The 15,479-nt window shown below is 42.7% G+C and overlaps 4 protein-coding genes across 6 annotated transcripts in view; 2 read left to right on the forward strand and 2 right to left on the reverse strand.

Moving 5' to 3' along the window:
* The window catches only part of prlh2r (prolactin releasing hormone 2 receptor), a 2,428-nt gene extending 673 nt beyond the window's left edge, over positions 1-1,755 (reverse strand). Inside the window, exons 1-2 of the mRNA XM_086181956.1 lie at positions 865-1,755; positions 1-184 (exon numbers count right to left, since the gene is read on the reverse strand). The exon at positions 1-184 is cut by the window's left edge and continues 28 nt beyond it. Coding sequence (XP_086038082.1) covers positions 1-184; positions 865-1,755 — 1,075 coding nt within the window. The remainder of the gene's footprint in view (positions 185-864) is intronic.
* Positions 1,756-4,998: 3,243 nt separating this feature from the next.
* Positions 4,999-8,812, reverse strand: ccdc32 (coiled-coil domain containing 32). Its single transcript, XM_086182984.1, has 4 exons — positions 8,689-8,812; positions 8,157-8,413; positions 6,477-6,630; positions 4,999-5,682 (listed from the first exon to the last, which is right to left on the reverse strand). Exons 2-4 carry the CDS (start codon positions 8,398-8,400, stop codon positions 5,490-5,492), a joined length of 591 nt encoding a protein of 196 aa, XP_086039110.1. The 5' UTR covers positions 8,401-8,413; positions 8,689-8,812; the 3' UTR covers positions 4,999-5,489.
* On the forward strand, positions 8,791-12,188 carry pcmtl (l-isoaspartyl protein carboxyl methyltransferase, like). 3 transcript variants are annotated; one of them, XM_086182982.1, is made up of 9 exons: positions 8,796-8,971; positions 9,296-9,463; positions 9,898-10,002; positions 10,134-10,165; positions 10,285-10,389; positions 10,744-10,864; positions 10,949-11,034; positions 11,112-11,281; positions 11,411-12,187. In XM_086182982.1, exons 2-9 carry the CDS (start codon positions 9,346-9,348, stop codon positions 11,421-11,423), a joined length of 750 nt encoding a protein of 249 aa, XP_086039108.1. In that variant the 5' UTR covers positions 8,796-8,971; positions 9,296-9,345; the 3' UTR covers positions 11,424-12,187. The 3 variants fall into 3 exon arrangements, with proteins under 3 accessions (XP_086039109.1, XP_086039108.1, XP_086039106.1); XM_086182980.1 differs by having other exon boundaries at positions 8,798-8,971; positions 9,328-9,463; XM_086182983.1 differs by lacking the exon at positions 9,898-10,002 and having other exon boundaries at positions 8,791-8,971; positions 9,328-9,463; positions 11,411-12,188.
* Positions 12,189-12,964: 776 nt separating this feature from the next.
* On the forward strand, positions 12,965-15,477 carry rpusd2 (RNA pseudouridine synthase domain containing 2). Its single transcript, XM_086182899.1, has 3 exons — positions 12,965-13,701; positions 14,012-14,308; positions 14,386-15,477. The coding sequence occupies exons 1-3, from the start codon at positions 13,003-13,005 to the stop codon at positions 15,184-15,186; spliced, it is 1,797 nt and encodes a 598-aa protein (XP_086039025.1). The 5' UTR covers positions 12,965-13,002; the 3' UTR covers positions 15,187-15,477.
* The last annotated feature ends 2 nt before the right edge of the window (positions 15,478-15,479 follow it).

Here is a 15,479-nt window from a genome sequence, read left to right on the forward strand (position 1 = left end):
TCCTCTGCCGGAAAAAATGGCGGCACACGTAAGACAGGAACTTTTTGTGTAGTGAAGCATAAATAAAAGGATTGTAGCAGGCGGAGCTCATGGCGCACAGGTGACTCGACACCTGGATGATGTTTACATAATTCTTCCCCAAGATGGAAAAGTCTGTGTCCAGATCCCGGATCAGATTCACCACCTGAAAAGTTACGTGAAAGCAGTCAACTCTTTAGATCTTTGTAGAAATATTTAGGAGAATTTTTCTCTTCATTGAGGAGAGAATTTTGCATGCTTGCTAGGAGAAAATGTCATGTAAACAATAAGCTGTTACTGCTAGAAGCTAGTCAGCTAGCCTTGTTCTGTGTAAGGTAGAGCTAAGCTAACTTTCTTCCTCTTCGGCTACACTGTAGATGAATGAGTTTAAGTGAAGCAATATCTCTCAGTTGTGCTTGTTTTTGAAAAGATTAAATAAATGTGACGTAATGTGACGTACGTACGGAGCAATGGCAGCTATTTCTTTATGCTAAGCTAACTCTCTGCTGGCTCTAATTCCTTTTTTTTTTTTTTTTTACCATAACTCATACAATTAAATTTTATAAGCCATCCTTTCCTGTATACATTGAACTATTCATCCATTTATTCATTTTTCACATATTCATGTACATGGACCCTGAGGGGCAAAATACAGCTTTTTTACTCATATCAATAGAACCATAATTCTAAGATGCGTTTACAAAAATTTTTGCTTTCTGAAAAGCTTCCCTTTTTTTTTTTTTTTTCCTGAAACATCATATTTCCTGAAATAGTTTTGTTTTTTCTGAAGTGTTTTCTTTCCCCTCAGGGGCCACCGCATGAATCACTATCAGCCATGGTATTAACCTGTAAGGGGAGCCAGGAGAAGGCGAAACAGAGGACCGACACCAGCAGCAGACAGAAAGTCCTCCTCCTCCGTCCTCTCCACGTGGCGCGAGCAGATCTGTGTTCAGGACATGCTGTCAAGCCTGCCGTGGTCCTCTGCTTCAGCTGGCAGGTTATAGCACAATACGATGTAGAAAAAGCCGCAAGTGGAACGAAATAAGTGAAAAATAGAATGAAACAGGAGTAGATGAGGCGCCCTCGCTCTTCGCCATCCCAGAACTCCTCACACACAGCCATGTGAAGTCCTGCTGCCTGCAGGTCCAGATGGACCGTATGCAGCGCCGTGGGGGTGGATAAAGCCAGAGAGGACAGCCAGATCAGGATCACCAGACCCCAGCAGAACTGGCAACCTGCTCTTTTGCGAATGGGATAAGCCACGACAACGTAACGATCCACAGCGATGGCCATAAGAGACAGAACAGCTGCATAGACCGCCGCAGACTGCATGACCGTGACGAAATGGCACATATGACCTCCAAATACCCATCCTCGCTTATCAAAAGCATAGGAGGCTGTCAAGGGGATGCAGAAGATGCACATGACCAGATCAACCAAGGCCAGGTTGCTGATGAGGAAATTTGTGGTGTTGTGACTTTTCTTGTTGTCCCAGATGAAACAGAGCAGTAGCAGGTTGCCGGAACCGGCGATCAGCACCACAGCAGAGTAGAGCGGGATGAAGAGGAGCTTCAGGTCAAAGAGAAGGTCCAACCCAGAGAAGGAAGGAGCAGAGAGCGGAGCGGTGGAGAGGAAGGGATGGGAACAGTTACAACAGTAGAAGGAGGATAAAGAGTCTGACAGAGAAGAAGGAGAAGAGTTCATCTTGGATTGGTTTGAAGACTCTTTCCAGTCCATAGCTGCATGCAACACAAAACCGTCAACATTAAGCTTTCACTGCACGTATCAGACACATATTTCTGAGAACAAAATACACAGCATCAAGGACGACTGAGTCACATAATACGGACTAATGAGTAATCATCTTCAAACGAACCTCAACCATCAGTCCAATTAAGAAGCTGTAGAAGGGTTTATACAGTATGGCCCATAACAATGAGAGCATTTCTTTACTTTTATCCATCTCAGCTCCATCTGATCCTCCTCTACTCCCCCTCACGCTACACTTTGATTTCTGCCAGCCTCTGAATCCCTTCCATCTTCCCGGTCCTACAACATCCATTCTCTCTCTCTCTGTCTCTGTCTCTGTCTCTCCCTCTTCCCATAAACATCCCTCAATCATCAGTGCGATGCTTATGAGTTGAGCTCCCAGCAATGTGCAACTATCAGTGTACAATTTTAAATCAAATAGAAATCTTGAAGATCGTGATCCTGAACATCACATGCATTCTACTATTTGCTGAAATCAGCTTAAATCACTGCTGAACAAAAACAAATCCTCTCTGTGTGGCACTATATGTTGATCAGATTCATTGTATTTTTTTAAAAGGGTTTTTAAAGGCTTTTTTTTGGGGGGGGGGGGTACAGCATCGATCTAAAACTCCTCACCGAAGACCTCCTTGAGTCTCGCAAGGTAAGATGATCTGTTTTCTTCATAGAAAAGCAATGATTTTGTCTGATGTGCGAAAACAACCACTTTCTACCAAACACATCCTGTCAGATGAGCCTGATTGTGAAAAAAATGGCACATTTTTAGTTAAAAGTAATAAAATTCCTTTCAATTCACTACCTTTTGGTGTAGAAAGACTATGACTGCATTATCCCATTGTTATTTCTCTTACTAAATTATACGAATTTTTCCTTTTTTGTCGAAGGTCCCTTCCATATATGCATGAGGGCAAACCAATATATTACTGGGAAACAATTAGAACTACCGCATTAAATTCCTTAAAACACTTCCTGCTCTTCTCCCACATTAAAAACTCCACATGACATGAATACACAAATATTTTCTATGCTTGAATTTTGGACCAGGATCAGTTTCCCAAATACATGTGATGATGTCACAATATCTGATCTGATGAGCATCTCTCCAAATTAGATTTTCAACGAACACAGAGAGAAAATTTACAGACTTACATTGTCAAACACATTATTTGACAAGGTGAAACTCAAACATCCCAAAAAGAAAAACACACTTTTGACCTGAAGACGGAATTATAAAGTCCGATGCAGAAAAGCGAACAATCCCCGATTCACGCAAAACTACACTTTCAAATAAGATTAGAATAAGATGCATTTGGAAAAGGACACACGTTTAAATGGATCTACTCAGATATTTCACAGGATTAGATCAAGAGAGAGGGAGAGAGAGAGAGCTAAAGTGAGAAAGTACCTCAGGAGAGATCAGGAGACCTTTTAACAACACCAGTCCAGCATCTGCTAGTGTGGTCGGTCTGCAGGGAGTCCCCCCGCTGTGCGCCGCAGCCCCTCGGCTTCAGAATAAAGAGCTTGGCACTTTCTCTCCCTCTCAAGGTGCTCAATCCATGTTAATAGGAATGAGTCACCTCCAACATGGCTTTTTAGTTATTTTTCAGTCTCCCTCTGTGTTATTTTACTTTTCCAATGAGTAAGTGTTATGAAATTCCTCAGCGACCTATTTTCCCTCTGAATTTATAATAACCTTTACCTCTTTTATGGTATTTTCTTTATTTCCTGTAAGATCACTGCAATGTTTCTATACTGCGTCATTAGGACAGAGTCACAGGGATGGCTTATTTTCCTCAACCAGTGCGATATTTTTGCATTGATTTTGTTTGTTTTTTTGCTGATATTAAGCTCTGTAGCAAATGAATGAGACTTCCATGTTTTGTTCAGGGACATAATTTACACAAATGAGCATTGCTTTCATGATTTTTGAAATATAAATGCAATCGTTAGAAGGACAAAGCTATGCTATGACTAAACTACAACTACTCAACTACCTCTGCAGTCTTGTTCAGCCACTGGTTAGAAATTTTGCCATTTTCACAAGGGCTATATTTACTGTCGTATTTTAAATCATAGAACAAAACATTAAAATCCCATCCACCCTCAACAAGGGAACCAGATGTTCAACGAGGCGAACTTCTTTCCAGGTTTTAGGACTCATTCCTGCGCCGTTCTATTAAATGCCATTGATGCAGAAATTCTAAGTGCAAAATTTTAATTTTTTTTCTATTAAATGATCTTAAATATGTCATGACCCAACATGCAATTCTTATTGGTCCGTGCCACACCCTGCATCAAATTCTGTGCCCGGTAGTTTTTGCATGACCCTGGTCACAGGTGGATGAAGTGATCGACGTGGATACAACGTTATCTGTGCTCTCCACAAGCATACATACAAATTAAACTGAGTTTCATGAGTGATAAGCCGGCGTCATGTCATTTTTATGTATGATGACGTATGCGCAAGGCACATTAGGTCGAAGTCAACTGAATGAACAGGGAAGGACAGATTATTTAGGGTTCCAATGATAGATGATGGAAAGACCTCCTCTGGTAGGAGCTGAGGAGGATCCCAGATGGGTCCTTGGATGATCAAGTCTCAGCTCTCATCGGTCTGACTGCATCACCTCTGTGAGTCTCGCTCTTTAATCTTCGGCTCCTTCATTATCTCACGGTCGCTGTCATCCCGCCGGCTGCTTTACTGGACCAGTTGTTTAAAGTGAATTCTGGTCTGAGATCAGTGAAGCTGCTGTTCGGATGGAGGGTGTCTTTGAGCCTCGCTGCCCCCAGACTGGTTAGAGACGGTACATCAGAAGGACAACTGGAATTTGAATCATCTGAACTATCATCTTCTATGACACCTGAAATGATTTATTCTGAGAGCCCTTATGGCCCGGCTCCAGCAGAGACCAAACTATGGAGGTGAACAGGTTCATTTAATTTTTCACTCATTCAGGGGATGTCGGTGGATGATTTTCTACTGTGTTATTGTTAAATTGGGGCTATATTAACAAAGCAGATTAGCCCTTGTCACACAAACAATTATTGCCTTCATTTTAATGGATTTACCCTTTACCTAAAAATGGCAAGAAAAACCTGCGGGATTCTTGAAAATATCCACAAATCCCACAGCCTTCTGGTCATTAGATATATCATTTTTCAAATGTCGCTCTAAATTTGTGCCCCAGAATGGAAGAAATGAACACTTAATTCTCAGCTTGTTTTTATTGAATCACAGGTAAAACATCATACGTAAAATCAACATGGCAAAAATAGAGTAATATCACTCAACAGAAAAATAATGTCTCTGTAAAGTAATGCATCGTTACGTCTACATGAGTCTAATTATACAACGGGATACTGCAAGTGGTCCTCTGTTATCATTCGCAAATGATTATTTTAAAGTATACAGCTTTTTTTTTTTAATGACAGACCTCACAGACTTTAAAGTTAATTTGGCTAAAAGACAAACAGGAGTAATTTCAAGTTCTTTATGAGCTTAACTGATTATATGGTGTGATTTAGTCGGAGGGATAAACAGTAGGAATGTAACACACGTGACTGAACAAATACTCAACAGTCAGGGATCTAGAAGATGGTTTTAGGCGTCTTTGACCACTGATAACGAAAACTTTGGCCAAAATGTGGCTTTGACTGAACACCACATTAGTTCTTCTTTCACCGCTCCAATTTTAATGCTCTCATTTCTCTGGGCTGTGATTGTCCTCCTCTTCCTCGGGGTTGTGTCTCTCCTCTTCTGTGTCCTCGACATTGTCTGTTTGGTTTGGTTCAGCCGATTCCTTGCTCTGCGACGGCCTCAGGAGATATTCCAGTTCTTCTGCGCTGATAGCCACCTTCTCAGGGATCAACCACCTCTTGAAGTGTTCGAGAGCACTGGGAAGGCAGGAACATAAAATATCAAGGCTTTTGGGGTCAGGAGGAGTTTTATTTCAAGCTTATTGAAGTGATGTTTCACTTGTTTTTCAAGTACATGTTGTCTGGTGTGGGTGGCACTTGGTGCAGTGGTTAGCGCTGTTGCCTCACAGCAAGAAGGTTCCAGGTTCAAGCCCCGGCTCGAGCACAGGATCTTTCTGTCAGACTTTCTGGAGTCTGCATGTTCTCCCTGTTCCTGTGTGGGTTCTCTCTGGTACTCCAGCTTCCTCCCACAGTCCAAAGACATCAAGAGGGGACGAGGCTGATTGATACTCTAAATTGACTGTAGGTGTGACTGTGAGTGTGAATGGTTGTTCGTCTCTATGTGTTGGCCCTGTGATGGACTGGTGACCCGTCCAGGGTGAACCCCGCCTCTCGCCTGAAGGCTGCCCCCCCCCCCCCCCCGCGACCCTTAACAGAATAAGCGGAAGAAATTGGATGGATGTTGTCTGATGTGTTAAAGTCATGAAGATTTTAATTATGGTTTAGCTTGAGAAATGTACAATATCTGGTGTACCTCAACTGTGCAATTCTCAACACTGCGGCAAGTTTCAAAAAGTGCAATATGATCATGTAACACTTTTCAGATACATTTTTTTCTAATTCATTAAAGAATAAACAACAAAAAGCCTCGTTAATGAAGTTAGCAGCTGGCTGACGAGGCAGTAAATTGAGAATAGAAGCCCTCCCCCACCCTAATTATCATGTCCAAGTCCGTCACAGTGTGCTTGTGTGACAGCATAATCTCATAATACCTCTCATCCATGTCGCCACCTTGGAAAAGCTCAGAGGTCTGTGCATCGTGCAGGAATCTATCCCAGCATTCTTTCTTGGCCTGAGACAAGGAGCGCAGCATGTCCCTGGAGGTCACGTCACTGGACTGGCCCTTCAGTTTCTTCAGTCGATTCTCTGGAGCAAAAACATTTACAAGTTGACATCATCATGCATTGCAATTTTGACTGATGTTGTAATGTCATAGCACTGGGTACACGTGCAAGAATCGCGACACAAACTTACTCTGCTAACAGAAGTCGATGAATAGAAGTACATATTATTAAAAAAAAAAGAAGTATATTAGCGGTTATTTAAACCTCTAACATGAGACGTCTAAAAATAGACATCGATTAGACGTCTATAAATAGATATATATTAGTTGTTATTTAAAGTCTATGTTGAAGTAGGACACGTTATGTGTATGACTGTGCTTCTGTAGTGTGATTTTTAGTTTGTTGTAGTTACCACTGTCGAGTTTGTCTTTTGCCTTGTCGAGTGAAGAATAAAAGCCCGATGTTTTTCTCCATAGAGCTCCAGTGAGAGTAATTAGTATGACTCTTATCAAACAAGAGCCATCCATCTCCGCTGGAAGAGAATAGAGCCTACCAACAGGTTATGGGCCCAGGCTACGACGGATAAGACAGTTTGCATGGAGTACATGTGTAATACAAGGGGAACTGCGGCAGTTACCGCAAGAGCTACAGTAGCAAGCTAACATCGATGAGCCGAGCAAACGGCGCGCTACACGGAGCTACTGAGGTGGAGAACGTAAGGAAGAGCAAGTGGCCCACATTCAATGGACAGGCCGATGAAGAAGAATAAATACACGTATATTAGCGGTTATTTAAATTCGTATTGTGAATTTTCTATGAATAGACGTATATTAACGTTATTTAAACAGCTAAGATTAGACGTCTATAAATACACATATTTGTTGTAAATATGCCCTCAATTGTATCAGTGAAATTATTTCATTTTGTGGCTGCACGGTGGTGCAGTGGTTAGCAGTGTCGCCTCACAGCAAGAATCTTTCTGTGTGAGTCTGCATGTTCTCCCTGTTCCTGTGTGGGTTCTCTCTGGTACTCCTGCATCTTTCCACCATCCAAAGACATCAAGAGGGGACGAGGCTGATTGATACTCTAAATTGACTGTAGGTGTGACTGTGAGTGTGAATGGTTGTCTGTCTGTATGTGTTGGCCCTGCGATGGACAGGTGACCTGTCCAGGGTCCTCCGCCTTTTGCCCGTAGCCGCTGGCTAAGCAGATGAAAATGGATGGATGGTTCAATTTTGTATTGTTAAAGAGGCAAACCTATGTTGAAGCAGGTATTTACTTTTGAACAATGATAACAGCCAATAAGATGCACTATAGATTACACATGACGTGTGTGTATAAATCAATTGGTGTCCAATAAAGTCTCACTGAGAGAGTGAGTTGTTCCAGTCAAGACGAACTGATGCCCCACTGTGTGTTATTCCTCTGTTATTATTCGCAGTGTTTACCACCCTCACAGTAAATACTTAGGGAATATGCCATTGCATATTGGAACAAGTAAAGCAAGCAGATTCATGTTGATAGATTTTTGAGGCCTGTCATCCATATAATCTCCATTATTGCTACTGGGGAGGTCTTGGTTAAGAGAAGTGGGGAGGAGTACACTACCTAGACTTGCTATGTAGATCTCAGAATCTTCCATGGGTTCCCATCCAGAGCTGGGAGAAGTCTTGTTTGTGGTCCCGTTTGATTGCACATTGACCTGCACTTGTGCTGTAGGCTGGAAGGAGTCTTGAAACTCGGTGTTGTTGTCAGGAGTGGCCTCTGCTTTCATCTCTGGCAGGCTGGAGCAGATTTCAGACCACAATTCCCCGCTGGTTCGAACCTCCTGATTCTCGAAGTCGTCAATCATACTGTCGCGGTCACTGAATGAACAGATGTCAACATCCGTTAGCGTGCTTTTGTTAATCGCGTTGCTATTTCGGAAGCATCAAACTGAAGTGCACTAGAAACATTCAGATGAATGCGTAACCGTCAAACTAGCATATGCCCCGAATGTGAGTTTAATCTAACGTTAAACTTCATCACTCTATTTTAACTCTCATCAACATACTTTGCTGAACCTACATTGTTTAACATGTTACTGCATTCCAAACGGTCCGCCATTGCAGTAACTCACTAGCTTGATCAAATCGCTTACCTGTGTGAAAGGTTTGTCAGTTAATTCCTCTAATTTATGATTTTAAAGATCAGAGATTAGCCTCGCTAGCTAACTGTATCCATAGATCCATTCTGCACGGTCTTTAATGAACGACAGCCCATTTCCTTATTTTGTGATAGGTGATTGGACAGAATAACCGCCCATCAAAATATTTTGAGATGTGATTGGATCCTGATGGAAAAGCAGCATCTAATTGGTCAGCCGCTGCTGTCGCTGCGGAGGGTGGCAGGAAGTCAATGGAGCACAGTGACAAGCTAGCCAGGTAAACGCTGACCTCTGTTGAATTGTTTTATTTTCCAGTGTTGCCAGATTTAACAACTTGTATCAGTGTCAGTAATTATTCGTTCATTATGCCTGTTTAGAATGTAACGTTAGCTAGTACTTAAACCTAGAGAAAGGACAGCCGTATTTCTTCTGACTGCCAATATTTATTATGTGGATATTTTGACACGTCTTTATCTATTTATTTTTTTTGTTGGGGGGGGGGGGGGTGGTGGTGGTGGTGGTGGTGGTGCAAACAAATAGCGATGGAGGATCCCTACCGACCCCGGTGTACTAGAGCCGGATATGTGTGTGATGCACTCAGGTTTACGAGCGCTGACCATCATGTCACTACAGGGAGATCCAGTTTAGGAGATGCGAGCACCGCTGCGGCTGGTACTTGTGGCTGTCCCCATGGGTGTGCTGTTTTCCCGGACCATGGCATGGATGTCCAGCGGCAAAACACACCCGGAGCTCATAAGCAGGCTCAAGGGTAACATCCTGATCGTGTTTGGCTCGGATGAATTTGACTAAGTGAATGTTTAGACTTACCTACTTTGTGATGTCTGAGGGGGAAAACAGTTTTAAAACTGTCCATAAAATGCCTCATTTATTTTGTATAACAAGGAAACTGAAGTATTTCTTGAATGCTGTATGTTTCTTGAAGAACTAAAACAATCATTTTCAAGCTAAATGACCACATGTCCATAGTATCTATTAATTTTAATAATATTTTCCAAGAAGTTACTCAAACATTGTCATACAATATTAAATGCAATAAAATATTAAATTCCACTTTAGAGTTGTAAACTGTTATCTACAAATTAAATGTAGTTTGCAGCCTTTAAGTGGACTTCTTTTTTTTTTTTAAATAATCTGGATTTTTCAGTGTGGTCAACTGCCATTGCCTCCTCTTCTCTGTCACAGATCATGGCGTGATCCGCAGTGACAGAGTGTTTGATGCCATGCTGGCTACAGACAGAGGACTCTATTCTAGAGATTATCCCTACGCAGACTCTCCTCAGTCTATAGGTTTCCAATTCCTTCATTCTTTATACAGAAACCGACATCTGCCAATGTGATGTTTAATGGAATTTTCTCTTTTTGAGGAATCATTCTTTTTTAATAACCAATGTGAATGTGACAAGAGTTTCTTATCGCAGGTTACAGAGCAACCATCAGCGCACCGCACATGGTGAGTAAAAGCAGGTGCTATCAAATACTCAAACAACTGCAACAGGATGAGAAGTTAATGATTTCTTTGGAAAGAGTAAATCGCTCACTCAGTGTTTTCTCATACATCTGGCATGACAGCACGCTCATGCCCTGGAGCTGCTCAGTGACAAATTAACTGAAGGGGCATCAGCACTGGATGTGGGTTCAGGAAGCGGATATCTCACTGCCTGCTTTGCAAGGATGGTGAGTTCTACCGCGTAAAAACTTTGCACTGTTCTTACTGTAAGGTAGTCGGTGGCAAAACCTTAAAAACAGAACGAAAACAAACAGTACTGAGTGGTTGAAACATGACGCTCCCACAGTACATTTTAAAAGTGTTATTTACTATTTAACCTCACTGATGTGTTTATATGCTGAATACAAATGACTATTTCTCATTGCGTAAATGCACAGTCAACCAAGGTGAGCTGAACCAAATTTATGAAAAATGTCATAGCGTTTGTGTACCTGTGTTTTTTCATGCTATTTCGTGCCATTTTAGTGGTACAGCAAAACATACGAATGAGTGCAGCAGCTGTGTTTCCTGCTTGTGTGTAGATAGGACCCGGCGGTAGAGTGGTTGGAGTTGAACACATTGAGGAACTGGTTCAAATGTCAATCAAAAATGTTCAAGATGACGAACCAGAACTGCTTTCTTCAGGACGCATCAGACTTGTAGGTGAGTCAGGAGTAGTGGCCTTCATAGCGTCTGCAAATTGAAAACTACACAGTCGCGATATAAAACGAACGGGTCTGTCCACAGTGGGAGACGGAAGGCTCGGGTTCCCAGAGGGAGCGCCATATGATGCCATTCATGTTGGTGCAGCCGCAGCTACGGTTCCTAAAGCTGTAGGTACTTTGACCATAATTATAAAATAGAAGACAAGCCATCATGTGAAAACTTCCTGTTTTTCTTCTGTGGGAAGCTCCTGGAGCAGCTGAAGCCAGGAGGGAGGTTAGTTCTCCCTGTGGGCCCCGATGGTGGCACCCAGGTGTTAGAACAGTACGATCGGCAGAGTGACGGCACCTTCCTCAAGAGAGCTTTGATGGGAGTGGTCTACGTCCCCTTGACTGATAAGAGGCGTCAGTGGCCCGGGTATTCCAGGACTACACATTATCTATGTAGTTCATCAACATCACTATAATCTGTGTCATCATGAGTCACATCCACCTCCATCCTCTCAGCGCCTTCTTGATGACGCCCATGCTATCCTTCTCTCCCCAGAGGTGAGCTCTGACTGCAGTGTGGTCGCCCCTGCAGGAGGTGGCGTTGGTGCTGTGTCTCCGGGGCCCAGTAGGCCTCCTTATGGCTTCACCACCAAGCGTTGCGGCCACCTGCTCTGCCGGGTTGTCACCTAGCAACATATAAGGAGGATCTTGCACAGTTTGCCTTACCAGAGCTGCTTAAATAGTGAATGACTGATGAGCAGATATCATTGAGCCATCTCCTGATGACCCACAATCCTTTTAGGAAGAGACTGACACGGATGAAGTGGATGAGAATAAAACTTTTCTATGGAGAGTGAGTTTTAGTCGTGTGAACGTTGTAATTACAGCTCGAACAGCTACAGTATGTGTTTTTCTGAATGCTTGTGGGATGAATGTTGAATTTGTATAATCTTGGATGATTTAAAGGAATGTTATGGGTTCCAGAGTTGGTACCACAGTAACAAATACAGACACAGCATTTATTACATCATCCCGGCTGTTTCTATTTTCCCAAATTCACATTAAAAGATGTCATACAGAACATTTCCTCAAGCGCCAGGTCTTTTTTCAAGTCCTGTACTGTAAGTGCACAAAACAACAAAACACAACAACAAAATGCACAGAAAAACAGTTATTCCATAACATCCCACAGAGCACCTCAGCCTGCCCAGCCCCTGTTCCTAACCCTTCATTGTATTTAGTACGTTCTTGTATTTGTCATATTACGTTTTGTACATGTGCGGCATATGTATCATCAAATCAGAACTCTAGGAACAAATAAAAAAAAAACTTTTCCTCAGTGTTTCTGCCTTTTTTCCTTGCGCTATCATCTGACGTAAGAATTTTAAACATTTTTTTCCAGCATCTCTTTACTTTTCACTGATATATTTTGTTTTGTTTTTCTGTTTTTGCCATGACTTCAGGCAGGGTACCCATACCACTGTTAAAATCCCATTAATACTCTTCATCATTTGCCAAACACAGACTGTCTGTCTCTCGTTCCACCGGCTTTGTAACTTTCCTCCAAAAGTCTGTCATTTTTCTGTAATTATCCTTAACATCCGCAAGATTCTGATAGCTGTCCCTTCTTTTTTTACATTTTAAAAAGCTTTATGTTGACATTGAATCACTCTATTTTCACATTCATTTGTCCAGCAGGTTGGTCTAGTCTCCTTTGTGGTGTTGACGTCCTCTCCTCTGACTCCTGCCTCTCTGGATTAACTTTACAGAGAGAAACATCCAACAATTTCATTCATATGGAAATTTCACTAATATATTAAATATACCAATCAAGGAATATACAATTAAGCTCTCCCTCATACTTTGAAATATTCTTCACATTTTCTTTTCTCTGAGAAAAGGTATTTTTTTCACCACATTTCCATAAGGACAGAAAAAAGATTTAATTTCAAATCTTGCTAATTTTAAGGGGAATGATGTGTCTATACATCAATATCCATGAGCAAACATTATTAAGGATGTTTTCCATTCTATGTATTTCAAATGTATGATTGCGTTAAGGTGAGAAAGATGTGAACTACACATCTATTGATCGGACTACATATTGACGTCATCGCTGCGCCGTCGATTCAAGTAGGACCTTTGGCGATGTGTGCGAGCGTGTTGTGTGGAGGTTTTGTCAATCACACAAGTCATATTTGGATGTCATGTCGAGCAGAGTATGTGAGGTTTTCATTGCACGGAACTATATTCTCTCTGTTTAGTTGGAGTCGTTTTCAAAAAGGCGCTTTTTTGTTGAGAATTTTCCCGAAGGACGCAAGTTTCCCGTTTGCGGGGACTCTTGGAGCCCGGATACACCGTCGTTTTCTCCCGTGTGAACTTGCTTTTCTACAATACATCAGATTAGTGATGAAGCAGGCGGAGGAGAGTAATAGCCCGCTGTCAGAGGAAGGAACTACGGGGAAAGAAGCAGCCAAACGCAAAAGCACCGAGCCGGGCGAGTCTGAGTCACGGGGCAAGAGGAAGAGGCAGAGGGGAGGCGGAGGAAAGCTCCGTGCCGGTGAGAGATACGTCCCTCCACCGCAGAAACGCAAACCTGGTGTCAGCTTCAGCCAAGAACACTTCGACGAGACCTCCTACTACTTCGAAGGCGGCCTCCGTAAAGTTCGCCCATATTACTTCGACTTCAGAACCTACTGTAAAGGTCGGTGGATAGGGCGGAGCCTGCTGGATGTGTTCTCGACCGAGTTCCTATCCGACCCCATCGAGTACTATCAGAAGGCCGCTAAAGTGGGTCGCATCCGGCTGAATGAGACCCCCATAGAGGACCTGTCCGTTGTGCTGAGGGTCAGTATCTTAAAACAAGATTTTGTTTTATTTTTCACTTTTCTTTAAATTATAGTACTTCTGCCAGCACTGATGTCCATAAAGTACTGTTTGTGCATCCCCTCAACCTCATGCTGGTGGAATTTGGATTTAAAGTTTTTGAATCTAGGAGTTTCCCGGGAAATTGTGTCGTAGTAATCTTCCAAACAATTGCAATGAGTGATAACCCAGTTTGACAAATACAAATGGCAAAACACAATAAAATGCTGGAATTCATTTTTTTTTTTGAGTGAACTATCCCTTTAATTCTGCTGTGTCTTTATTTCTGCAGGATAATGACCTCATGAGGAATACTATGCACCGCCACGAACCCCCTGTAGTTGGAAAACCCATCAAGGTTCTGGTGGATGATGGTGAAGTGCTTGTGGTTGACAAACCCCCGTCTATCCCGGTCCATCCTTGTGGCCGATTCAGGCACAACACGGTGATTTTTATCCTGGGTAAAGAGCTAGGTTTAAGGGAACTTCATACGGTCCACAGGTTGGACCGACTCACCTCGGGAGTGCTCCTGTTCGCCAGGACGCTGGAGGTGTGCCAGAAACTGGACCAGCTGGTGAGAGACAGAAAGGTACGTTCACCATTTCCTCTGCTTTCTGCTCATCATGTTTTTGCAGTATGTTTTTAATACATTGTTCTGTCTTGCAGCTTGAAAAGGAGTACATTTGCAGAGTGGAAGGGGAGTTTCCAGAGGGTGAGTTGATCTGTGAGGAACCAATCCTGGTTGCTTCATATAAAAACGGCCTCTGCCGCGTTGACCCGAAGGGGAAAGAGTCTCGAACTGTCTTCCAAAGACTTAGCTTTAACGGAAAATCTAGCATAGTCCGCTGTTTACCTCTTACTGGCCGAACACACCAGATCAGGGTTCACCTTCAGTACCTGGGCTTTCCCATCATCAATGACCCCATCTATGGTTCCTCACGCTGGAATTCTCCCAGGAGAAAGGGTTTTTTCATGGGTAAGACCAATGAAGAGCTGCTGCAGGCTCTGGTAGATGAACAAACTCAGGAAAGACTATCCCCGCTGGACATACCCGATAATGGGATTGGGTTGGGACCAGAGGTTGGGAAAGACCACAGCGGTGGTGCATGTGAAGCTGACGAGGGGGAAGAAACCCGTCAGACGCAGGAGGACGGTGGGGTATTACAGCTAGAAGCAGTAGTGGGTTGCAGCTCAAGAAGTGAGGCGGTGACAGAGGCGAGTCAGAGCTGCAACAACAGCTCACTCGAGGAATCTCAACACCCTTCGCCAAGCAACTCAAACGGAAATGAGGCAGAGAAAACGGCGTACAGCGACCCCTTGTGTCGGGAGTGCAAGCTTGTGAGACCAGATCCCACGGCAAAGGAACTCATCATGTATCTTCACGCCTTACGCTACAAAGGACCAGATTTTGAATATTCTAGTCCCTTACCAGACTGGGCCAAAGAGGACTGGGTTGAAACCGAGTGAATCCACCTCTGCTGATGAAGAAATCATTTGAAGTTTTCATTTGAGATGGTTCTGATGTGTTTCTGTCAACGATCCTTTAGTAGCTTGTCTGAAAGTGGCAACATCCAAATTTGTTTGAGTGTATGTGTTTTTGTTTTTGTTTTTTTTAAATCTGGAACGTCTGAATACGTTTTCTTTTGGACTTCAACACAAAATTACACATTTACTTTTAATACAGTTATTTTCAAGTATTTGTATTCTCCTGTTGACAGAAATCCGTCTAAAATAAATAAAAGGAGATAAAACCCAGTCTG

This window comes from Aulostomus chinensis, chromosome 17, assembly GCF_037954235.1.
Source record: "Aulostomus chinensis isolate RoL2024-O1b breed Wild chromosome 17, RoL_Achi_v1.0, whole genome shotgun sequence".
Lineage (NCBI taxonomy): Eukaryota > Metazoa > Chordata > Actinopteri > Syngnathiformes > Aulostomidae > Aulostomus > Aulostomus chinensis.

Excerpts from the sequence above, each read along its gene's own strand:
- ccdc32 (XM_086182984.1), bottom strand. The coding sequence starts at position 8,400 with ATGATTGACGACTTCGAGAATCAGGAGGTTCGAACCAGCGGGGAATTG. Across the intron at positions 6,631-8,156 it reads GATCTACATAGCAAGTCTAG|AGAATCGACTGAAGAAACTG; the intron begins GTAGTGTACTCC and ends TTTTTGCTCCAG. Across the intron at positions 5,683-6,476 it reads GGTGGCGACATGGATGAGAG|TGCTCTCGAACACTTCAAGA; the intron begins GTATTATGAGAT and ends CTGCCTTCCCAG.
- rpusd2 (XM_086182899.1), top strand. The coding sequence starts at position 13,003 with ATGTGTGCGAGCGTGTTGTGTGGAGGTTTTGTCAATCACACAAGTCAT. Across the intron at positions 13,702-14,011 it reads ACCTGTCCGTTGTGCTGAGG|GATAATGACCTCATGAGGAA; the intron begins GTCAGTATCTTA and ends TTATTTCTGCAG. Across the intron at positions 14,309-14,385 it reads AGCTGGTGAGAGACAGAAAG|CTTGAAAAGGAGTACATTTG; the intron begins GTACGTTCACCA and ends TCTGTCTTGCAG.
- pcmtl (XM_086182982.1), top strand. The coding sequence starts at position 9,346 with ATGCGAGCACCGCTGCGGCTGGTACTTGTGGCTGTCCCCATGGGTGTG. Across the intron at positions 9,464-9,897 it reads GCTCATAAGCAGGCTCAAGG|ATCATGGCGTGATCCGCAGT; the intron begins GTAACATCCTGA and ends TCTCTGTCACAG. Across the intron at positions 10,003-10,133 it reads AGACTCTCCTCAGTCTATAG|GTTACAGAGCAACCATCAGC; the intron begins GTTTCCAATTCC and ends TTCTTATCGCAG.